Source organism: Mixophyes fleayi, chromosome 3, assembly GCF_038048845.1.
Source record: "Mixophyes fleayi isolate aMixFle1 chromosome 3, aMixFle1.hap1, whole genome shotgun sequence".
In the NCBI taxonomy this organism is placed as follows: Eukaryota; Metazoa; Chordata; class Amphibia; order Anura; family Limnodynastidae; genus Mixophyes; species Mixophyes fleayi.
This window is the reverse complement of record NC_134404.1, coordinates 84,400,958-84,427,346: the sequence shown is the minus strand read 5'-3', so window position 1 is coordinate 84,427,346 and position 26,389 is coordinate 84,400,958. Positions and strand designations below refer to the sequence as shown.

At 37.2% G+C, this 26,389-nt stretch overlaps 1 protein-coding gene across 2 annotated transcripts in view; it reads right to left on the bottom strand.

Annotated features, from left to right (window-relative positions):
• The window catches only part of PLOD2 (procollagen-lysine,2-oxoglutarate 5-dioxygenase 2), a 106,392-nt gene that overhangs the window by 9,561 nt on the left and 70,442 nt on the right, over nucleotides 1-26,389 (bottom strand). The window contains exons 8-14 of one of the 2 annotated variants that reach the window (XM_075201918.1): nucleotides 18,155-18,256; nucleotides 12,503-12,628; nucleotides 6,886-7,007; nucleotides 5,552-5,656; nucleotides 4,239-4,364; nucleotides 2,724-2,865; nucleotides 1,649-1,711 (exon numbers count right to left, since the gene is read on the bottom strand). In XM_075201918.1, coding sequence (XP_075058019.1) covers nucleotides 1,649-1,711; nucleotides 2,724-2,865; nucleotides 4,239-4,364; nucleotides 5,552-5,656; nucleotides 6,886-7,007; nucleotides 12,503-12,628; nucleotides 18,155-18,256 — 786 coding nt within the window. The remainder of the gene's footprint in view (nucleotides 1-1,648; nucleotides 1,712-2,723; nucleotides 2,866-4,238; nucleotides 4,365-5,551; nucleotides 5,657-6,885; nucleotides 7,008-12,502; nucleotides 12,629-18,154; nucleotides 18,257-26,389) is intronic. The other variant, XM_075201919.1, reaches the window with a different exon arrangement.

The window sequence follows — 26,389 nt, the reverse complement described above, 5'->3', positions numbered from 1 at the left end:
TTGACCTAAAAGGTTCTATAAAACCTGTTAGAATGACAGTAATAGAAATTACTTGAAGTTCAGCAAACTTTAATAGTTTCACTAGAATACAAAGCCAAATAAAATGTAAAGGCAATAATGTTTACTAAAAGTTAATTCACTGCTAACTTATCTATATTAAAATTAGCAAGACACAAAATATTTTGGCCATTTTTTTTCCCAGACCTAGTGGTATTGGCTTGGATTGATATTTTTCCATTTTAAATTTGGATAAATTTACTAATTAAATTTATAATCATGCTTTAAAGGTCTGGAAAAAAAAAGGTAGCGAAGATAATTAAGGAATTAACTATAAAAAGTAGGAAAACGTGTTTGGATTTTACCAGCAAGCCCACACACTATCCTCGGGGGAACAGAGATAATTTTGTTTGAAACGGAGTCTCTTTCTTTCCTTTAAACTAAACAGATGAACATTTCATGGCCAGCACGAATTATAGGTTTGCTTACGTTTAAAGCCAAATAATCAGAAGACTGCAGCAGTAAAATTACATACTTTGCAAAGTTTCAATTTGGCATGATATATGTATTTCTTTCTGAGCTGGCATCTGTTTCCCACCTAAGGAAATTGGAGCCGGATGGACATTTTCCTCCCTACTATATTAAGATGAAAACTTATTTTCTGTTATTGCAACCTAAAAACTCTATTCAGTCTTCACAAACTGGAAATGGGACATGTTTTGAGAGATGGCACGGACATGGTTCTCTTAACACTGGATTTAATTTTACAATATTTTAGTCTGCTGGAGATATTGGATATTTGTTGGAGAGGCACACAATTAACTTGTACTTTTATCATAGCCCTTAAATACGTAGATATAAAACTAAAATATAAGTAGGTCTTTTTTAAAGTGCAGGCAGGTGATTAGAACGGGAAGGAGGGTCATTTCTAATTGAAAGAAAGGAATTCTTAGTCTTCCTTTTCCTGATGTACCATCAGGAAATGGGGTGTATGCACATATACATTTGTATACATGTATTGGGATATCCTCTAGTAAACAGGTCTACCTTTGTGGACATATTTTTGCTCCCAGAATCAGATGGTCTGTAAGGTCTATTTTGCAAATGTACATTGCTACAGATACTTGCATCATTGGCTAGATAAATGCTCAGAGCATATTTAACATATGATTCTAAAATAAAAAGTAAGATCTTTGTCTCATCAGTGTGGAGTGCTGCATATATTCCTAGCCCCACCACCTTAATATCTGCCAGTGAAGTTCCCAATGTGAAAAGCCATACATGCAGGGTGTTCTTTGCTGATGTCTGGCAGATGAGTTGATGGTGGGGTAGACAATTATGCAGGTCTAAAAGTTATCTTATCTTGATAAAAATGGGAATGCTCCCTAATTTATGCAATATCTGGTACTGTTAGATAGTGCATCAACAATGCAAGTTGTATATGTATTAATATTTGCAAAAATTGACCATATGATTCCATCACCCAATTCAAATGTCAAAAAGAAAATCCACAAAAGGCACACAATGTACTTTACATTTGTATTGCCAAGAATTTCTGCAAGCAGAATTCTGAAGGAAAGTGAATATCAAAAACAGAACATAGATAGATCTACACTTAGGAGAAGGAATAACAATAAAAATAAAAAAAAACCTTTGGGGGTCTGAACATATGGAAAGTTTCCGAAGATGGGGAGTCTTTTTCTCTTTGTAAACTCTAAAATGAAGAAGCATCAAGTAAGTTGACGTGTATATCCTTTTTCTTTAAATATTTTGTCTAGATTGACTGTGGAGACATGAAAACACAGATACAATAATAACTGCTTATCACGAAGGCTGGAGAGCTGCACTGGATTTGCATGGACAACATGCAGCTAGAAGCAAAGCTTATGACTGACATACAAAATGGTTGCCATGCCCACTGACCAGCTGCTCAAGCCAAAAATCCTTGGAGAAAAATTAATCATTTAAAGAGTGAATGAGGAACCAGAACGTTTTTGCTCAACCATGGGCTCTGCATAGTATATCCAAGCTGTTAGCAATGGTAGAAATGATGGATGCAAAGAGCTGACAGAAAGAGTAGGTAACATTAGTACAGCTAGCCGGAAAACAAAGAATGATTAACACTTGACAACTTTTGCTGTACATTTCAATTAAGTATTTTCAGGAATAACACAAATAGCTTATTTTTTAGCCCTCACATAGAAATACATATTGCTAAAAGTCTTTCAAAATGTTGGACCTTGCAGCAGAATGTAAATAGGACACAAATTCAGCATACATCGCAAAATAAACTCAAAAATATTTTTGCTGTTTTTAAAACAAACTGTTTATGTGAATTTATGAATATATGCTTTCAGACACAAATTGATATATAGACCAGTATATCAGCAATCATTGTTAGCCCAGCTGGACACTTCCTTCCTATGTTCAATGTATAGATTATACTGTCTTTTATGTTATTCTATTCCCTGAGCAGTTTACCCAAGGGACTAGTTTGCTCATAACATGTGGGATGTGGATAAAATTTCCCAGCAGTGTGTCACAAAACGTGAAAAAACAGATGTTTGGTGTGAAATTCTCAATCATTTTCTGCAAACAAAAGTTGTAAAAAAAAATTGGCTAGCAATAATGAACGAAATATGTAGTAAAATAAATCAAAATAAGAAAATGGGCAAACGAAATGCATATAGCCATATTTTATATACCAAACATGGACACAACCTTACCATTTCCCTAGCATTTTTACATAGGGCCATGTCGGGATCATTTCTTTCCAGAATAAAATGGTTTCTTTCCTTTAACTCTGTCCTAAGAGTTTGTCCTCTAATCAGATACACATTGGCCATATATGGAATGTTCCATAAACCTCTAGATGCAAATATAAGAAAAATATTTATATTACTATATTGAATGAGTGTCTACTATGAATTGTGTCCTCATCATTAAATAAGTGTTGTCCCTGACATAATTAATTATTGCTCACGTTAGCAGTCACATAACATTGCCACCTTAATTTTATTATAAATTAAGTTTGCCCCATTAATTAATAAATTGTACTTGCCCAATATTTTAGGAGTTAATGGTCTTATGTTATGAATGGCAAGATAGCTCAAACACCATGCTATATGAGCTACCGAGCCTACCAGAAGCAGGCCTTATTTTTGGTGTATTTAGATATTTTTTAATTGCCACACATCAGAGATTTCAGTTTTGACCCTTCAAACCGATGGATAATACATCCAGTGGTTTGCAGGTGAAAATAGCTGGCGATAATACATTTCCCGTAAAGTCCTCATTAACTTTATTATTTCAGATAAGAATTATAATATATTTTACTAAGTATGCAATTTGCTACTTCTTGGCTATATCTGTATTTAAAATACTGCACTATCTGTTCTTTCTTCACTTTCATCTTAAACATGGACCACTGCTGTATTTAGGATTCCTAATACAACTCCACAAGAAGACACCACCATCTAAAGAATGTCAGGTAAGACAACCAATCTTTAAAATAAAGTATGCAGCTTTCTATTAGTCTTAATTTAACAATACTTACTTTGCTACACTATTTTGCACTTTTGTTTTTTACTTTTTTTTTTGACTTTACAAGAACAGCAGAATTTCTTCACTACTGCATGAATTTTGTAGAAGTTTTATGTTATTGGGGTGGCAAAAGTGCAAGCAAGCATCAGCATTTTATTAAGCCGAATCATAATTTTCCAAATTCACTTATTCCCATGGTTTTACCATCTACAATGGTGTGTATAGTGGTATGCTTTGAGCTGGGTTTTGCTCACTACAATCTGTTTCTTATTTAAAAAATGAAAGCTTTAATGTCCTTCTCTATTGATTTAAAGGGATGACAAGGTGGATCAGTAAATAGATTTTTGTTTATACTGTAGAATTTATGCAATCCACAATGTCTGTTTTTAAAACTACTGCGAATACAATTTTTAGAACCAAGCTCTGAATTTATAACAAATTTTTAAAAAAAAAAAAAAAAAAAAAAAAAAAAAGGACACTCCCCATTAGAATGTAAGGTCACATATAAATTGAAAACTTCTTTAAACACGGTTCTTTCTAACATTATGCCTTGTATGTACGACTTACGCTGTACACCATTGCAGGAAATGTTTATGCATTAAATAACAAACAACAGTCAAAACTTTAAACATTTTGTGAAAGTTCTCTACAACAACAAATATATTACATAACATTTGTTTTGATAGAAAATGACTTACGCTCGGTTCCCTTGTACAATATCTATATAATCTACTGATCTTGCATAGTATCCATCAGGGCTCAGAGCACCCCAAAAGTTTGACCACAGTTTTCCACTGCGAGTCACAAGAGGAGAGATGATTTTTCTGGAAGGAAGAAAGAAAATTTATAGATAAGTTAAGTTGCTGTAAAAGGCAAGTAAATAATATAACAATTTTGACAATCAGAGTATACTAAAACACTTAGTATATTATTTAACATGAAGAATATTTACATTTTTATATGACTACATTCCCTTGAGTGGTATTTATTTAAAAATCAAGCAATGTACAATTCATTCTTTATTTAGTACAAATTGGAAAAATTATCACAAATGCATTACAAACAGCCACCACTAAATTATCAAAACTGGGTTTAATCCTGACTCCACATCCCCGCCAGTCAATAACAGGCCTTTTCCCATGCTGGTTGTATGCGACTTGCCCACTGCTAGCTTTGATCATTTTGTGGCAGTTGTTCGTAGCACGCGGATCACCATTTTTTATGGGGGTGTTCCCGGAAAAGCCCCAGCATATTTAAAATATAATACACCATAATCTAATATTGAACTGCAAACCATGTGGCTAGCTATAGTAATGCAAAGGAATCAATGGTTCAGCATAAAACATTAATATTACCCCTGAGGAAATCACATTACTTTTGGATTACGCAACGGTGGTGGATTCTCCCAGACAATTTGATGTATGCTATATCTATATATGGAATGCCATCAGGTCAAGTTGATAGGTAACACTTAACGTTTTAAGGCCTCAAAAACACTGCATTCCAAACGTGGCTGTTAATTGCATTTTTACTTGCATTTGTAAAGGTCATTAAAGTTTGCCAGGCTTCACCAAAAGTATTCACTGATGGTAGCGGACACAGCTGGCTGCCCGTACAAAAATCTTAACTCTGGCACAACTCTGAAATTCTTGGGTATTCTCATCCAAAAAAATAAAGCAAAATCAAAAATCAAACACACCTATCTGGATGTAGAATTATGCACAATAGGAAGTAAAGCCATGACCTCATTGGAACACAGAACTCTATAGGAGTTTATTTGTTCTTTCAGACTAGAGAAACAAAATATTTTAGGGAAGATTTTTCTTTCATGCATCATTTATACAATCTGGATGTTTATTTACTGTGCATCAAAAGAAAGTACACTGTGCACTTGCTGTAAGATTCTATTGAGCATTTGCACTAAAATAAATGCAATTAAATGCAACAAAAAAATGTTTTGCAAAAGATTTCTGCATACAGTGTACTGTATGAAATGTACAAAATTACCTACCTGTTTTGTTCAATTAGTAATTTTAAAATCTTTGGGTTTGTCACAACCACATCAGCATCAATGCTAAAGTAATAGTCACACTGTTCATTCTGACGGCAGATGTCCCTGAACAGAAGAACAGCAGCAATAAACACATAAAATCAAAGAATGCACACAATTACAGTTATTGTTCATTTCGTGGTCGCCTAATGTTTTATATCATATGTAAACATAATTAATTGAACTAAAACAAATGGCAAACCTTAAATAGCAGGTCTAAAACACATAGTATGCATATTAAGGCAAGCAAACTTTCCCACCACTGCTCTAAAGTATATAAGGGAGTGTGTATGTGTATGTGTGTGTGTATATGTGTGTGTGTATGTGTATGAGTGTATGAGTGTATGTATGTGTGTGTGTGTAAGTGTGTAAGTGTTACGGCTCCCGCTGGGAACCAGATAAGCTCTTAGAACAAGGCAGATAGAGGTCTTCACCTATAGCAAGCTGCCTTCCCCGTAGAGTGTGATATGCTCATAGGTACTCGGATGCCTCCAGACCTTGTATTCAGAGTACAAGAAGCTTATCCTAGTAACCAAGAAGCAATGAGTATCAAGGCTGGGAGTAGTAGTACACCAGACACAGGATAACCACAAATTATTCAAACGGTCGAGGGTAGGCAAGGTCAAGTCAGAAGGTCAGGGTGGTTAGTGAGCAAGATTGTTCCAATAACAAAGCCAAAAAGAGTTGAGATGGGCAGCAAAGTAGAAGATTCCAAGAACAAGCAGGGTCAGGCACCAGGTAGACAATCAATAGCTAGAGTATGCAGCAACACAACAGTGTTCTAGAAATTTACAGGCCAAGGCCACTATAACCTGCAGGGAAGCTAAGCCCTCCCTGCGATTTAAACGAGAGGGACAATAAAATAACTAATTAGGAAGCAAGCCAACCAAAAGTAATAGGTGATTGCAGTCATGTATATATAATATATACATACATAATATATATTTTTTTCTTTTCAGTTTGCACCACGTGCCATTATTTCGTAATGAATGGATAGTATGAATATTGTCAAAGCTCAGAAAACGTTAGTTGGAGACACTAAGTGAATACCACTTGTAGTTTAAAAGGCCCGTGGCTAAAAAAAAATGTGTCTCGTGTTAGCCCTCCAAATGGTCATTCTGAACAAGATCAGCCAATCTGGAAGAGGGCGGCGACACCTTTTTATTATTCGAGCAAACACCCAATTATGTAAAACATATGACTTTATGTGCGAGACCATATTATTCACAAAATCATGATGTATAGCCAGGCAAACAGATATGACAATATGTCCTTAGAGACTATAGGTATATTACATTCCCATGTTTCTTGCTTCTGCTTGGGTTATTGTCTCTTCTGGTCCAACCACTTTTAGATTCCCAATGACATGCTTGGCCTTCTCCCAAAACTTCTGAACATGTTTTTCATGATATACCTCCTAAAATGAAAATGTAATTCCTGAGACACTGACATTTTAGGTAACAGCACTGTATCACTGAACATATGTGATAACAAAAAGTAAAAACGAGAATAGAAACGCAAGCCCATCCTGCACCTTATAAGAATACAAAATGTACCTCTGAATTCTCAAAATGTTAATATATTGTCAGTTGGACCAGGTCAGAAGACCTAAAAATTTATTTTGTGTGCTTTTTTTAGTGGCACGATACAATATTTACAAAATAAAAAAATAGATTGTAAGCTTATAAGCAAGGTCGCCTTACTTCTTTGTCTGTTTGTTAATTTGCAGTCTTGTTTTAATACGGCTTTGGTTACCAGTTAAATTAAATGTGCATTAAACATTTTGCCCAACTTGTCTCATCAACAATGGATGCAACAAGTTATTAAAATATTAGATATTATGTGTGAGCTGTTGGAGTAAAACTTCCAGTATATCCCAGCTTCAAAATGTCTAATCCTGCTTGAAATAAAAGCTATTTTAGCACATAGATTATTTTGAACATATGTTTCAGATGCAGGACTTTTCATACCCCAGTATTTACAAATACACAACATTCATACTGTAATTCCAAACATTTTAAAGAGCAGCATATAACTGTTGTATAAAGAGACAAAAACCTTTTACACAATTTTTTGCACCCTTACACTTTTTTTGTTAAATTCTAGTCTATTGTGCCAGAATTACTATTTTTTTTTTCTTATACTTATTTGTTTATGAATATTAAAAGTTTCCAGGTCCTCTTTTATGACCGGCAAAGCAATCTCTGGTACATGAACACGACTAAGCTTATTTTTCCCCAATTGCTCCTTTTGTCTCTCCTTGCCCCCTCCCTTTAGCATGTGAGCTCTCACAGGCTTTCATAGGTTTCATGTCTGTCCGTCTTCCATCCTCTCTGACCCTGCTTTGTTTTATGCTGAAATGCTTCGTATGCCATGCAATTTGTTATGTAAATTCCATCTATGCATTTATTATTCTGCTTATCTGTATCCATTGTTCTGATGAGTTTTTATGTAATTTTATTGTATATTCCGATGCCCTATGAATGGCGCTGCGGAAGCATTGGGGTAGCTTATAAATAACAAATAACAATGTAATCCAATAAATATATTCTAATGTAAGTTATGTTACCACAATAGTGAATATTATTTGGTGTTAGTCTTCTCTAAGGTTGTTTGTTTTTAGTGTTGAAATTTTACATGACTATCCTAGGATGATATGGTAAAATCCACCACCAAAACATTTTAAGGTGGCCACACCTTGCCCAGAGCAAAGACAAAGCTACAGGGCCGGTTGCCAATTTTCAAATCTAGCTGTTCATCAAATTACCAGGCACAAAGGCTGAAAACAGTCACTGATTTAGTTTGGATTATTCTCTGCCATGCTGTTAATTTCGGGGCTAAACATGACAGTTGGCCAGCAAGCAGAATTATGAGACCGTGACATATGGTAGGCATAAGCTCTATATAGTTCACTGGGGAAGGTGAGACTGCCTATAGAATGACAGGATTCCTCACTGCTATTCCAAAAAAGTATTCAGCTGAAAGAACAGATGTAGCTTATGTTGTTTGGGGGGTGGGGGCGGGGGGGGGGGGAGGATATTGTATGCATCCATTTCCTGCCCACCGTTTTACCCAAATAACCCTGTTGGTCTTTTTAAATTACATTTTGAATCTGATGTAAATGGGTAAACACTCACATGGACTCCGAGACTCCAGACTCCCTAAACCCTAAGTCACCAATGTAATTTTAATATAGAATATATTTTTTTTCTTTCTTAATCCAATGTAATTCAAATACAAAACTAAAACTCAAACCCTGAAAAGTTTCCCCCACCATCACACAATACTGCTGAATGATTAAGGCTGGCGATCCTTGGAACGCCCCTTCACCAGCTAGTGTAGAAATCCACTTCTGATTGACTGGTAGGTGAGAGGAAGTCCAGATTTTCGTTCATTTAGCACCAGTTAAATTTCACTTTACTTTTTGTTCTAACGAATATATTGGTCTTACACTGGGAAAGTTATCTCATTCCTTACCTTACCACCACAACCCAGGGAAGATCAGGAATTTGTTTAGCTTTATTTTTTTGCTTAAGCAGAGTCCATTGTGGTATCCCCCCTCTCCCCTCCCCATTATGTGATTACTACAAAATTCCCTTCAGTTTGCACATTTTGTGCCAACATTTAGCAGAATCCAGGTGAAATCAGTTGGGCAGTGTGGTATGTATCAGGTGTGTGAAGTCACAGAGACCAGTGTAGTGATGAGTGTGTATATAGCTTTAGATCGAGAAACTTCTTTATTTCCCTATTTTGTTCCCTCCCAACCCTATGGCATGTTGCTATCAATTTCAGGTTTGACAATTTAAAGTTCAAATGTTGTATTAATCAAATACTGATGGAGACCAATAGAACGTTCATGTTTCAAACCTTCAAAGCACTGGTGTATTGTCTAATCTATATAACCCGATACACTGCCAAAACTCCCCAAATTACTTCCTGTAACTCAGGACTACATATGCTTTTATGGAAGGAGTAAACTATAATTAAGTAGAAAAGATAATGGACAGAACTATAAGCCTCATTGATAATCATTAACATCCTTAAAGTCTGAAGCATAGATCACTATTCATCATTAGATGTTTTCTTGATTAGGGGAGTCTCCAATTAAAAGTATTCAGAGAAATGTTTATTTTTCTTTATGCTATGAAGCAGCTGCAGTTAGAGTTTGTTATTTTTCATTAATGATTAAATTCCATGTGAATTTTGAATAGTTCTATAAAACATTCTGGATGGGTATTATTGAACTACAAATTTTCTGATACTAAGTACTAACTGGGTGTAAGGAAACATACTAAATAATGGAGCAATTCTAACTGAACCCCCTTAGCCAGAATCATGTCCATAATAACACCTGGCAGAAAAACCTCAACATTTCCATTTATAGTAAAAAAAAAATAAAAAAATCCATATTTGTGGTTTGCACATCTAATAACCAAATTAATAAATGCATCAACTTATCTTGTGTTGCCTACAATAGAGCAAGTAAGTGAATGCCTTATAATTAAGATGCATGTATTGATTTATAAGTCCATACTAATATGTAGATAGTTTTATATGCGAGGCACAGAGTTCAAAATAATTTATGCTATTCTTGAACTTGGTCAACTTGTCAATTTTAAACATAGACCTAACTTAAACAATTTTGAAGACACATTGGCCATACCGATGCACAAATTACACAGAATGCTATAGATTGTTTTCTAAAAGGTAAAGTAAGAGAAGAGAAATAGTGGTCTGACAGAGGGTCTAATATGAGCCTTGAAACTGTAACAGTTTCATTTTGGCAATGCCAAAAACATTTGTGTATAAATGGAATTCGTATATTACGGTGGTAATATTGGAACTAGCACTGGGGTCATTCGTTCAATTCCTGATCATGGCCTTATCTGTGTGGAGTTTGTATTTTTTCCCTGTGTTTGTGTGGGTTTCCTCCAGGTGCTTCGGTTTCCTCCCACAATCCAAAAACATGCTAGTAGGTTAATTGGCGGCTATAAAATTGACCCTAGTCTGTCTGAGTGTGTTAGACTAAGTTCCATTGGGGCAGGGACAGATGCGAGTTCTCTGTACAACGCTGTGGAATTAGTGGCGCTATATAAATAAATGATGATTATTATGATGAATGATGATGATCTAAACCAGGGGTGTCCAACCTTTTAGCTTCCCTGGGCCACATTGGAAGACGACGAGTTGGTTTGGGCCGCACATAAAATACACTAACACTAACGATAGCTGATCATCCAAAAAAACATAGAAAACATAGTTAACATATTAAACTTACTTGGAAATGAAGTTAGTAAGAGTTAGGAAACCTGTTGCAGAATCATGATTAAAGCAGTAGTCCCATTACCAGCTGCAATAACTTACCTGCATCTGCCCCTTAGTGGGGTTCGGGGAATTAAATGCCAAAAACTTTTTTTCCCTCTCTTTCTGCACCCATGAATCATTTTTTTTATTGACCAGTTTGAAATGGTCACCGATATAGGTAGCATCAGGAGGACTAATAGAAATCTACAGAGATTTAAAGATAGGGTGGTGGGAAAAATGGCTCATGGAGCAGCCTCCGATGAGGGTAACAGTGGGTGATAATTTCACCCTACTTAGCACTGCACATTTAAAATGGTTTAAAATATTAAAAATACAATTATCTCTTAATATTTATATTAGATACATACAGAGAACACAGCTAGTTCATAATTGCATGGTGCAGAAAGTCCAAATTCAGAGTAACAACAATAAGATACTGGATAATCTTTCACTGCTGCTGATAGTTCGCGCGGGTGACTCCTCTGTGCTGCGCTACGCAATGGATGTCGGGTGTGATGACGTCACCCCCGACATTCACTGCGAGCACCGCATGGAGGAGGAGACCAGGGAGGGAGCCGGAGCACCAGCTGACGTGACCGCAAGGTAAGTATTTTTTTATATTTTTTTTTGCAGGATATTTTTTCATTAACAGCGCTGCCCCCTTGCCACAACCGCTGGGCCACATTTACAGGCGAGCTGGGCCGCATGCGGCCCGCGGGCCACGGGTTGGACAACCCTGATCTAAACCTTACATTTAAAAGCATATTAAAATCACAGAAAAAAAGGGAAATGTATCAAAGAATTTGCAAGGCATTAATGAGTAACATTTATTTACATCAGTTCTATAATCTCAAACTTTACAGACTGCTGACTGATAATGAGGTCAGACAGTACACTATGTGGGCAGGAAAAAATCCTTGATAATTCCTCTGCACCATTTGTTCTGGTTAGTTCTCTCTTTTTAACATGAGCAAAAAAAACTGATACAAAAAGAAAAAGATTAAAAAAAAAAAAAAAAAAAAACTTAAATAGCACAAAACAATACAGAACATACAGATTCTGATCTATTCCACTATCCAGAGAAATGTAAAATCATAAAATTTACACTTGCACATAAATATTTTATTAGGCTTAGATTTACCAAATAAAACTACAATGCTGAAAAAACCCCAAAGAGAAGGAAATCTTATTCCTTTGTTCTGTATAAAACATGTTCACACATATTAACCTTTCTTACTGGAGAACAAAAACATTCATTATCTCGTCTAGCTAGTGAAATCCCCAATTAAATTATCAGCCTAATAAAAACATTGCTTTATGCTGTAGAATCAGGCACATAAAATAACTGTTCTGCTGGGAGTTACAAGATCAATTCAGTGTTAACTGCCACTCAAAATAAATCTGCTTAATGAGACACTAAGATACATATGTCCAGTATGCAATATAATTTATTAGCTTTAAAACCTACCACAAACCATACTTAACAAAAATCTTCCAGGTCTCAAAGCTTGTAAATTCAACTAGACGTGCATCAATAAACAGGCACAAGAGCTACTGAGACAGCATGTTGTAACATGATCTGTAAAAGCTGCATCTTGCAATACTTACACTGTTATGAATAAAGAGAGATAGTTTTTCTTTGGGATAATCCAAGTCCAACAGTCTACTGAAGAACTCTGGCAGGAAAGGAGTTGGCTGTTCAATAAAGACTCCGACTGTTACCTTTGGATAGTCCTAAAAACAAATAGGAATACACTTACATTTAAATAAATGCGGAATAAATACATTTGTTATTCAAATTCATAGAAGTTTTCAATACAGCAAGTTCAGAAAGATCATATTAAAAAACAAAGTCTCGATTTCAGGTAATTTGATTATATTTATTTTCTATGTCACTGGTGGCATCTGTCATGAGTCAATTTTGTCCCTACACAAGATGGCTTTTATGTCCTTGTGACCAATACAGGTTTGTCTAACAGAATGGGTGTTAAAAGCATAAAAAAGATATTTCCCACCATGGCACACTTAACAAATGGAATACAGGTCATGTACCATCTGTAATACCTCTAAATCATGTAACAAGGTGTGGGCACCATGGACCTCATACTTCCAAATCCAAACTCCTTTCGTCACGTGACTCCACAGCATCACTCCATCTGGACCCTCCCTTTCTTTCCCCATTTCATCCTTCCCATCTCTTCTCTCTTTTCTAGATTCCACTCCACTCCTTACTTCTTTTTACTCTCGGGCAGCCCGCCACACCGTCTCCCCTCTTCACTCTATTTTGTCTACCTTCTCTATTTGAAGTTTCTTATTTCTTTCTTTATTGAAAAATCGGGTCAACACCCTGGCCCTTGTTCTTCTCCAAAATTATGCTGTATGTTTTAATGCATATATACTCATTGCTGTTCGTAACACATTGCTGTATAGAATGTTACTTACTGTTGAGCCTTGCAAAAATAAGATTATTTTTTTTTAACAGACAAAAACAAAAAAAAAAAAAAACACATTTCCCACATTAAATATACAAATCTTACTTAAATATTCCTTTCCAAAGGATATAATGTCACTAGTATAAGACACAGGTAGTCAGCAAATGTGAGATACCAGGTAAATTAATTAACCCCCCCAAAACATTGGCAAAATGTCCGACATAATATATGGGTAACTTTTTGTGTTTATTTATTTAGAAAATAAATACATTTGACAAAGAAAGTTAAAACAATGTTGAGAAGCTTTTTGTAATTATTTTTTCATTTGTGTGGGAAGGAGTAAGAGAATATTAATATTAAGATGGGGAGGTTTAGACCTAGGTGTAGAATACTGTAAGAGGAGAATGATCACAGTACAGTGCAGAGCTTTTTATATTGCTGTAACATCGAATTTTAGATTAGAAAGATTTGGCAGTTCATTAAACTGGACACGTGAGGGTGGTGCTTACCACAGAGCGAGAGAACTCGCTAAATTTAAAGCAGCAGTAGCTTTAAAGGCAAGTTTTGTCTTTAAAGCCATTGCCGATTTAAATTTACCATGCAAAGTCGCCGGATATCAGTGATTTGCAAAAATCGCTATATGATACGTTTACCCCCTAGATGTGGAAATTAGGACGCTTGTTTAGGTTTATTTACCACCAGACACGCACAATAATAATAATGTAATGAAAGTTAACCACTTTATATTGCTCCACTCCTTACAATGACAATTTTATACAGAGATCCAATCCAGTGTTCTCAAAAAGCAGCACTATATTTTGCAATTAGGAGAGTATAATATACTTTACAGGTGTGTATAGAAATCATAAATCAATTACTCTCTCAACAGGAGGCCTATTCACCAGTGTTGCAAAGTGCACTTTTAGTAGCAAGTCTGCCAGCAGTACTGGTAGATTGGGCATGATTAAATGTACTTTATCAATTCCCCTTTTTTTAAATCAAAGTTTCAATGGAAGCACAAGTTTTATGGGGAAAAAAATGCTGACTATCAGAAAATGCTTGTAAAACAGAAATAGCCAATGACAGAAAATGATTTATTCTATTTATGCTCTTCTTAAATATGCATTGTAACATACAGATGTAGAAAGCCATGTGTTTAACAATGTAAGGATTAACATCTGGGGACCCATGAGGTTGAGTTTATGTTAGCAACAGTGAATTGTTTAGATTAACTTCCACCCGGCAGAATACTTCTTGTGAAATACATTTTTCCCCCTCTAGAAAAATACAGTGGAATTTTAGATTATAGAAGGTTTGTGCAATTCTAGAATATAAAATATCTGACAAAGGTACCCAAATAGTCTCAAAAGCTGGCAATTTAAATATATTCGTATGTAAGGGCTTCCAAGCGCTCATCTTACCAACAGACTGATTTATATCAGATGCGCAGAAATTTGTATTTCTGATCACCTGATGATTTATCTTGTACTAGGAACCTCTGCATTCATTTCTCTATGTATATGTACTATATATAGTATATATTGGGGGGGTTTTGTCACATATTAGGAATATCCTTATTCCATGTTATGTATGTGTATAACCTTTTGTTTACAGCCATCCGAAGACCAGTAAAACCTATTGATTTCATTTACATATATGCATCTGCAGCATTACAATGGGTACGCTACTAACCTATCCCTAATACTCTTCCTCCCCTAAATTCCTGCGCCTTGGGATACTCTTTTCTTTAACCAAGTAAAAGAGTTTGTGTTATCTGAATTGGTGCATCATCTGTTTATTAACTGTCCAATTACTGACTGCTAAATAGGTTAATCCACATGTGCATTATTTTTTTCCCCATCAGTATATTTTATTATTTTTATTTAAAAAAGACAATACTAACAAAATTTAAATAAAAGGGTTAAGACAATCCTCAAAACATGTTCTATTGTGGAGAGTTTGAGTACAAAAAAGTTAAGAAACTAGTAAAGTGGGGAGATAGAATGGGAATCCGTTTACTGGTTAAATTAAAAAATTAGGCAAAACCCTTGAGATTCCATCAAATGTTTGAAAAAAAGACACTTTACAGCTGGATGCTTTATGGATTCAGTGTCCTCATACAGGCTAGCTAATTCAAATATTTATTAGCTTACATCTTACTCTACAATTCTGGTGCATTCTTCTGCTCATATATTATTCACGGTTTGTCATTTTAAAATGAATGTTTTGAGGTCCGTCAATTTTATTTTAATATATTTAAACTTTTTTTTAATCAAAGAACTTTACTGTAGCAAACATCCACAAAACACGGTTTGCACTGAAGTAAAGATTTGCTGCAAATGTTGGTACTTTGTCCTTAATTATATGAGTGACACTAATACACCAGTGACACTTCCACTGGAACCCCTGTTTCAATTCCCCACTCCGTTCCCATGAAATCATCTGACATGTCTGTACACTCTTAATACCACTGGACCAATATCCATTGACTATTTCTGATACCATAGATCAAGATAGGATTCCTTCATTAAGAGCTTGTTATTCCTGTTCATCATATGAGTGTACCCTCAGATACTGTAACATTTTAAATATGTACAGAAACACACTATTGTAAGGACTTGCAGATGTAACTCTGTTACACTGATTAAAGACTAAGGGCTAGATTTACTAAACTGCGGATTTGAAAAAGTGGAGATGTTGCCTATAGCGACCAATCAGATTCTAGCTGTCATTTATTTAGTGCACTCTACAAAATGACAACTAGAATCTGATTGGTTGCTATAGGCAACATCTCCACTTTTTCAAACCCGCAGTTTAGTAAATATACCCCTTAATGAGACTTTGCCTATTACAAGGTGAATTTTAAGGTGGATAATTGCATATTTTATGACGTGTAATACAGTTATTGATTTTTATTTTCCATCTGTGGCATGATTTCAACTGAACTGAGTGTATGAAAGCGGGTCTGCACCAGTCATAACTTTTTACTAGCTGGAGATTTAAAAACCTTTGCCTGTTCATTGGCATTTTCCAGGCTTTGGCCATCTCGTCATAGTCAGTACTAAGCAGTGCTGGTGAAGCAAAATCTCCTGCTGCTTGTCTGATGTGACAATTTATTCACTTATTTGAGTGGGATATTAGAAAACAGCGCTTGAACTGGCATAAGCTCGGTGCTAGTGAGTTACAGTTGCACCTCTAATTACCATATACCAAAATCTATAATTAAGTAAAAAAACATCTCAATAAATATAGTGTTGCCCCCCCCCCCCAAGAAAAAATTAATTCTTATTTGTTTGGTTAAATACAATGCTTCCCCCCTCCTTTTTTTGTAAAATATGTTTGTAATATTTATCAGATGTTTGCCTCCAAGTACATTGTTTTCATGGATACTTCGAGCTGAATGTAACTAGACACTAATGGCTCTGCAAGAGAGAATATCAGAGCATGCCAAAATATTCTGGAGAATCAATTTTGAATTTTTCTATCAAGACAATGTATTACAGTAACATTCTCCAATACTTAGTAGAAGCCAAGTATTAAAACAAGGGAGGTTAATACTTATATGACAAATGTATTTTTTATTTCTTATTAGTTAAGAAAAGCTTTATTTATTTGACATTGCAGAGAATTTTGTTTTCATCAGTGATAAGTATTTCCAAATAAATCTATTTTGATACCACGATTGTGTAGAAAAAGAACAGCTGGCCATATAGATGGCCGTATAACATATTATGCTAGCCCAAGTAAGGTTTCGTCAGGATACATTTTAAAATTGATTCTACTAGATTTGACCTTTAGTTTTGTTTTGGAAAACGCTGGACAACCTAAAACCTGCATATTGACAAACTTACTGTTGAGATCAGTGACCTGGCATATAAGGGGACCTAACAGAAATATATGTCAGGATCCAGTAATGGTTTTTTCAGTAAAAAACAAACAAAAAACTAATGTAACACTGCAGAAAAACATGTGAGAATCCTCTACAAGATATCAAATTATGTGTTAGTTATGGAGTTATGTACCACTTTAAATACTCCTTAGTGTCAGCTTACACAATACAGGGTTTCATTTGCATCTTGCAGTGTTTGTTCCAAGGCTGTGGCCACTGTTTGTCAGTCATCCCAAAGATAATCATACGTTAAGAAGCAGGTTTTTCCCCTTTGTTTACCAAAATGTAAGAGTAAACTAGCCTGGAAACCCTCTTTGACGACATCTCTAAACATAAACTCATGGAGCCTTCAAGCTCCAAAAACATTCATGTTTGTGCCAAAAGGGATTTCCATTCTATCACGCTGCATTTCAGTTACAATTGCTCAAGTTTTGCTCTATTTTATATGGTTCTTGTGTTATTTTACAAGGTTTGCAATGAACAAAACATTGCAATAAAAACAGACCTGTAATGTCTTTAGTAACTTGTGACAGGAAACCATAAAAAAAAAATTGAAAAGTAAAAGAAGCAACTTCACTTTTATATTAGAATCCCAAAAATAATATTACTTAATATTAAAGTGGAACATCTGAAGTTACATTTCCCACAAACTAAACTTTTCCACATTTATAATCTATAAAAACTTCAACTCTCTAGACACAATATTGTTAATGAATAGATTTTACCAGAAACTTCCCTTCTGACGCTGGTTTTGCCAAAACCAAAACACAAAGTTAATATAGATCCAAAACCAAAACCAAAACACGGGGTCAGTGAACATCTCTAATGGAAAGTTACCATATGCAAGTTAAATGTCAGCCATCTGATGAAGCTGAAACTCAATATTTTGTCCATCTCTACAACTAAAAATGTATCACACATATAATATGTTATACTTACATTAGTTGTAGATAAATCTATAGTGTCTAAATCACACGTTCCGCATCCAGTTTCAGGTGTCCAAATATTGGGTATATAATTTCCAAAGTAGTTTAGTTGAAGCTAAAAAAAAATATAAACACCAGATTAAAAAAAAAAAAACATATTAAAAAGGTCAATACACTATGCAAACAAGAACTGTATAAAATTTACATAAAAATCACTATAGTATATAGTGATATAATAGTATACTATTATATATAGAAAACATGGAATAGGAAAGGTATCATATGGCCTGTACACCTCTAAATTTTGCTTGCAGACATTTACAAGCTAGTTTAAGTAGAAGGCAGTTTGATTATTGTAAAACAGGTGTTTTTCTGTAGCTGCCACAAGGAAATGACCACCGTCAAAGTCAGCTTGTAAAGTTTGTTTTACATAGGGATAGAAGGAAGGAAAGCTTGTAAAGCAACTTGTTAAAATATATTCTATACTACTGTGGAAGCAGCGTGGGGCCAGTACCATGATGTAATGTAACCATATAGCAGCAATAGTCAAAGTCACAGAAGGAATTAAGGTCTTTAATTGACTAGACACTGGCAGTAAACAGGAACACAGCAGGAAAAAATGCTAACCACTTGGAAAACTTAATATGGCCTTTTGGAGGACAAGATGTGTAATTTTAAAAACATGTGCATTATTAAAAAAACCACCTCTGTCTCTGTTCTGCCTCTAGCTGGGGTAAGACCTCATTTGTGGGCATTAGGCTTAAGCGAGTGATGTTCCGGAGAACACACATCCTACAGAGTCTCTACGTGTTTTCTCATCTGGAAGCAATCACTTAGCTGCTGTCCAAGATTTCCTACATTAATGCGGTGATAACTAAGGTTCATTCAGGCAGGATTACAAGGGAGACTAAAGCCACATATCATCTGAGAACTCCAGTGCACAAATCAGCAAGCGCACATCAATCATGTAGTACCTGACTATAAATGGTCACTGCTGGGTAGACCAGTGCAGCTTAGTAAGCTAGAATGTGACTGCATTTTCTTTAGAAACTTCAGTTTTGCTCCAGAAAAATTAAGTAAAATATGCTTAAACAAATACTTAAAATGTGATAAATAAAACAGACAGCAATAATCCTGTAAAATATTTGCTTCACACAAGGTTTAAATGGCAATCTCTAGTGTAACAATAACCCCTTCTGTGTTTAGATCATACTTGCCTACTCTCTTGGAATGTCTTTGAGACTCCAGATTTTGGGGGATTTCTCTTAGGACGTTATGCTACCCTCCTGAATCCCACCACTCTTTCTTCTAAAAATGGGGCCTTGATGACATGATGGCGTCATGAGCCTTTGCTGGATGGGCCTTGGTGATGAGATTTATGTCATCAGGGCACTGGCCCTGCAGCTTGATGACGCGTCTCCCGCATTTGCCCTTTGGATCCCCTTCCTTACAGGGGGCGAGGTCAAAAATGTCTGCAAAAAACCCACAAAGGCTTTAAAAACACACCTTTTTCTTAAAGCCATCCAGTCTCCCACTTCACTTCCTACCTTCTCTTCTGCCTCTTCCTTTATCCTCCGTTCCGCTTTCTCTCCCTCTTTCCCCCGTGTCTCTCTGTCTGTCTACCCCACCCCTTAGATTGTACGCTCCTTTGAGCAGGGTCATCTCCTCCTGTCTTCACCACTTTTAACTCTGCTCTCCAGCTACCTAGCCCTCCTCCTTGAGGACCTTCTTCTCCCCGTCCCCTCTCGCTCCCTCCTCTCCCCTCTGGGGGTCTCCCCGTCATCCGTGCCCTCCCTCTTGGACTCCGTCATAGGCGGACCTTCCCCTCTCCCCTCCCCTCTAGCTGTGCTTTGAGCTCACTGAGTTACTGCGCTTATTGTTTACTGTACTGTGCTGTCTCACCTCGTATTGTAATTTTGCTTGTCCCTGTACGGCGCTACGGACACCTAGTGGCGCCCTATAAATAAAAATTAATAATACTAAAGTATGATTTAGATAGGTGCAATATATAGAGACTGTGTCCTACTTAACTTGTGATGCTTCCCTAGCTGCTACTACCACTGTATTATGTGCCTGCCTTCATCTGTAAAAACAAGTGTGGCCTAGGGGCAACTGTACGGCTGTGAAACTTGCCAGCCCTCCCCTTTATACTATAAAGTAGAGATGGTCACTGACCCCCGTGTTTTGGTTTTGGATTCGGTTTTGGATCTGGATTACCGTCGTGTTTTGGTTTTGGTTTTGGTTTTGCAAAACCTCCATTGCGTGTTTTGGTTTTGGTTTTGGTTTTGTTTTGCTATTTTTTGGGAAAATCCATGTTTTTGGGCCTAAATTAACCCAATTTAGTGCTCCAACTGTTTTAGAGACAAGTAATCTAATTGTTGAGGTAATAAATCATCCCAAAAAACAGTTTAATTCTTCGTTGGTAGGCCTATTCTACACACAAAACAGATTGTCTTCCTCTCCATCTATGCATATTGGCAATGCAGCCATCGTCTTTGAATGTATATTACACCCTACACTTATAGTTAAATATGTAAAGAAATGGAAAAAGCCAGTTTGGTTTCTGTCTCTCAAGGCCCCCCTCCACTTGTATAAAATACCAAAAAATTCAGCCATTATAGACTGTACAATATTAATTGACATGGAGAAAGCCAGTTTGGTTTCTGTCTCTCAAGGCCCCCCTCCACTTGTATAAAATACCCAAAAATTCAGCCATTATAGACTGTACAATATTAATTGACATGGAGAAAGCCAGTTTGGTTTCTGTCTCTCTAGGCCCCCCTCCACTTGTATAAAATACTAAAAAATTCAGCCATTATAGACTGTACAATATTAATTGACATGGAGAAAGCCAGTTTGGTTTCTGTCTCTCTAGGCCCCCCTCCACTTGTATAAAATACTAAAAAATTCAGCCATTATAGACTGTACAATATTAATTGACATGGAGAAAGCCAGTTTGGTTTCTGTCTCTCTAGGCCCCCCTCCACTTGTATAAAATACTAAAAAATTCAGCCATTATAGACTGTACAATATTAATTGACATGGAGAAAGCCAGTTTGGTTTCTGTCTCTCTAGGCCCCCCTCCACTTGTATAAAATACTAAAAAATTCAGCCATTATAGACTGTACAATATTAATTGACATGGAGAAAGACAGTTTGGTTTCTGTCTCTCTAGGCCCCCCTCCACTTGTATAAAATACTAAAAAATTCAGCCATTATAGACTGTACAATATTAATTGACATGGAGAAAGCCAGTTTGGTTTCTGTCTCTCTAGGCCCCCCTCCACTTGTATAAAATACTAAAAAATTCAGCCATTATAGACTGTACAATATTAATTGACATGGAGAAAGACAGTTTGGTTTCTGTCTCTCTAGGCCCCCCTCCACTTGTATAAAATACTAAAAAATTCAGCCATTATAGACTGTACAATATTAATTGACATGGAGAAAGCCAGTTTGGTTTCTGTCTCTCTAGGCCCCCCTCCACTTGTATAAAATACTAAAAAATTCAGCCATTATAGACTGTACAATATTATGAAAAATGGACAAAGCCAGTTTAGGGTCACTCTGTCTATGACACCCTACCCTTAAGGATAAATTGCCCTAACAGCAGCCTTTCAAGATGGTATGTGATATGGAAATGCCACAAGTCCCTTTCCTCTTTGGGGGTAGATTGCACCCTACACTTACATAGAAAGTTTTAAAAAGATGTTATCGGCATCATCTTCAGCTTCATCCTCACCCTCATCAGTGTTATCGTCATCATCACAGACTATCAATTCATCGCCGCTTGAATCCGCCATTAGAGAACAGTCAGTGCTTGCATGTCTTGGATGGTGAAGGCCTTCCTCGTGGAAGATGTAGTTCATTTTTATAAACATCATTTTCTCCACATTTTTGGGAAGTGACCTTCTACGGCGATCACTGACTAAGTTCCCTGCTGTGCTGAACACTCGTTCAGAGTACACACTGGAGGGTGGGCAGCTTAGGTATTGCAAAGCAAGTTTGTACATGGGTTTCCAAATAGCTTGCTTTTCTTCCCAGTAAGGAAAGGGACTGTCTGACATTTCCATATCAACTACCTCTTGAAAGTAATCCTCCACCATCCTTTGCATGTTTATACTCATATTGGATGGACTTATGGGCAAAGTGACACTTTTTTTTGAAAAATCCTTCAAACCAGCCCAGATGTTAAATTGTTCTCGTCTGCCCCCTGTGTCTTCCCTGCTTCTTTTTTGGAAATTTAATTTTTTACGAGCAACAGCTTGAGAAAGTGAAGGAGGACACGTCGTCAAGCCGAGGCCCAGTTCAGCGGCCAACTTGCTGAGCAATAGCTCCTTGCAAAAGTTCACATCTCGCTCATTTACAAGTAAAGACTCAATGTAGGTTTTAAACCTTGGATCAAGCACAGTGGCCAAAACGTACTGATCCGAGTTCAAGATCTTAATAACTCGAGGATCATTGTGAAGCGAATTAAGTACTTGATCGACAAGGCCAACATACTTTGCTGAATTGCTTGCTTTCAGCTCCTCCTTCATTTTCTCAAGCTGCTTTTCCAATAGTCTAATTAAAGGAATGACTTGGCTCAAACTAGCAGAGTCTGCACTGACCTCACATGTCACAACTTCAAATGGTTTCAGCACCTTGCACAGCACTGAAAGGATTCCCCACTGTGCAAGAGTGAAATACATCCCCCCTCCTTTCCCAATGTCATGACTTGTGCAATATGCTTGGATGGCTTTGCGCTGTTCCTCCATCCTCTGAAGCATGTACAGGGTGGAATTCCACCGAGTTACCACCTCTTGCTTAAGTTGGTGGCAGGGCAAGTTAAACTGCTCTTGGAGCTGCTGTAATCTCCTACATGCTGTGGCTGAATGCCTGAAATGGCCTGAAATTTTACGGGCCACCGAAAGCATCTCCTGCACCTCACGGTTGTTTCGTAGGAAGCTCTGCACCACCAAGTTGATGGTGTGAGCAAAACAGGGAATATGTTGGAAATCACCCAGCTGTAATGCTCGCACTATATTGTTGGCGTTATCTGAAATGACATACCCTGGGGAGAGTCCGAGTGGTATAAGCCATGCATCAATCACATCTCTCAGTTTGCGTAACAAATTGTCAGCCGTATGCCTGTTAGTGAAGCCGGTGATACAAAGAGTGGCCTGCCTGTGACAAATGTTACGTAGTGGTGTACATGCTGCTGCTGTTCCTGCTGGTGAAGGTGAATGACCAACCCAGTGGGCTGTCACAGTCATATAGTCTTTGGTTTGGCCACTTCCACTTGTCCACATATCTGTGGTTAAGTGAACAGTGGGCAGAATGGCATTTTTCAGCGCAATCTCTACATTTTTACACACTTTTTGGTATAGTTGTGGAATAGCTTTACGGGAGAAATGGTGTCGCGATGGAATTCTGTAACGCGGACACAAAACCTCAATTAACTGTGAAAAACCAGCTGCGTTTATGGTGGAGATTGGACGCAGATCTAACACTAACATTGCAGCCATGGCGTCTGTGATTCGCTTGGCGACTGGGTGACTGCTGTCATATTTGCTTCCCCTCGCAAAGGATTGTTTCACAGTTAATTGCTGAAATGTAGGACTGCTCATTTTATTCACCTGCCTCTGGGATGACGATTCACCCCCAGCAGCAGCAACAGCAGCAGCAGGACTAACGCTTTCTTCAGAGGAATCAATAATAGTGCCGGAGTCATCCAGCCTTAAGTGGGATGCCGGGCTAACTCCGAGCGCTACTGAGGATATTGATGAGGATGGTGTGGTGGGTGTATTTTGTGGCCGTCGGTATGTCGGTGAGCGGAGGGTCTTAGCTGATGAGGGAGTGCTTGTATTCTTTTGGGAAGAACTTTCAGCTTTTCCCAACACTTTGCCATGAACTCTCGTTAAATGGCGTAACATAGACGAGGTTCCAAGATGGTTAAGGTCCCTCCCTCGACTGACTGTGGCTTCACATACACTACAAATGGCTATACAATTGTTGTCTGGATTTGGGTAGAAATAATTCCACACATAAGAAGTGGATTTTTTTGTTTTATGCCCAGGCATGACAATGGCCTTTTTCTTGTCACGTGCCAGAACTGCTGCCACTGGTGCAGGACTTACACAAACAACCTCATCCTCATCAACATCCTCATTAGCGCCCTCGTCGCCTACACAAATCTCCCCCTCATCCTCTTCTAATTCCAAAGTGGCATCCTCAATTTGGGTATCACCGGCTACACTCGGGCTATTAAGGCACACATCAGCAGAATGCTCACGATTAGACATCCCACTGTTGGATGGACTCTCCACAGGGATTGTTGTCATTTGTGAATCAGAGCAAATATTCTCCTGTAATGCCTCACTGGTATCTTGCAGCTCAGCTTTGACGCGTAACAGTAGTTGTGCACCAATTGTAGGCTGGGTAACTTTTTGGGATCTGCCACTAATAGCCAAAGGTGAAGGCCTCATTCTCTCTTTGCCACTGCGTGTGTAGAATGGCATGCTTGCAATTTTTTTTTTATCGTCACTTAACTTTTGCTCAGTTACACTTCGTTTTCGCTTCAATACAGTAAATTTTTTTTTGGTTTTTGTTTTTTGCACTAATTTGAAAACACTCTGTTGTTTGACATCGCCTTGGCCAGATGACGTACTGGGAACACTAACATCAGGACTGGTGACAGAACCTGGTTGCTCATTTAGATCATATGTGGACTGCTTTGAATCCATTGCGTAGATACTGCTGACAGATATGACTTTTGACAGCCAGAAATATTAATGCACAATTAGAGAGGACACCCCAAAAACACTGAGGAGTGCTAACATTTATTGAGTAGATACTGCTGACAGATATGACTTTTGACAGCCAGAAATATTAATGCACAATTAGGGAGGACACCCCAAAAACACAGAGGAGTGCTAAAATTTATTGAGTAGATACTGCTGACAGATATGACTTTTGACAGCCAGAAATATTAATGCACAATTAGAGAGGACACCCCAAAAACACTGAGGAGTGCTTAAAATTATTGAGTAGATACTGCTGACAGATATGACTTTTGACAGCCAGAAATATTAATGCACAATTAGGGAGGACACCCCAAAAACACAGAGGAGTGCTAAAATTTATTGAGTAGATACTGCTGACAGATATGACTTTTGACAGCCAGAAATATTAATGCACAATTAGAGAGGACACCCCAAAAACACTGAGGAGTGCTTAAAATTATTGAGTAGATACTGCTGACAGATATGACTTTTGACAGCCAGAAATATTAATGCACAATTAGAGAGGACACCCCAAAAACACTGAGGAGTGCTAACATTTATTGAGTAGATACTGCTGACAGATATGACTTTTGACAGCCAGAAATATTAATGCACAATTAGGGAGGACACCCCAAAAACACAGAGGAGTGCTAAAATTTATTGAGTAGATACTGCTGACAGATATGACTTTTGACAGCCAGAAATATTAATGCACAATTAGAGAGGACACCCCAAAAACACTGAGGAGTGCTTAAAATTATTGAGTAGATACTGCTGACAGATATGACTTTTGACAGCCAGAAATATTAATGCACAATTAGGGAGGACACCCCAAAAACACAGAGGAGTGCTAAAATTTATTGAGTAGATACTGCTGACAGATATGACTTTTGACAGCCAGAAATATTAATGCACAATTAGAGAGGACACCCCAAAAACACTGAGGAGTGCTTAAAATTATTGAGTAGATACTGCTGACAGATATGACTTTTGACAGCCAGAAATATTAATGCACAATTAGAGAGGACACCCCAAAAACACTGAGGAGTGCTTAAAATTATTGAGTAGATACTGCTGACAGATATGACTTTTGACAGCCAGAAATATTAATGCACAATTAGAGAGGACACCCCAAAAACACTGAGGAGTGCTAACATTTATTGAGTAGATACTGCTGACAGATATGACTTTTGACAGCCAGAAATATTAATGCACAATTATGGGGGACAACCCAAAAGCGCTGGGGAGTGCCAAATATGAAGAAAAAATAATAAACCTCTATCCTCCTCTCTGCACTAGCGATTTTGGTTAGAGCAATTGCAAGAACAATATTGTATTCTTTCTCTGTCCCTGCTCTAATTAGCCTATGACTACACCCTGCTCTCTCCCTCTGTCAAATGGCGATGGATTGCTGTGGAGGTGTGTATTTATAAAGTTGAAGTATCGCGAGAACCGAGTCCCGAGATCCGACGACGTCACAATGA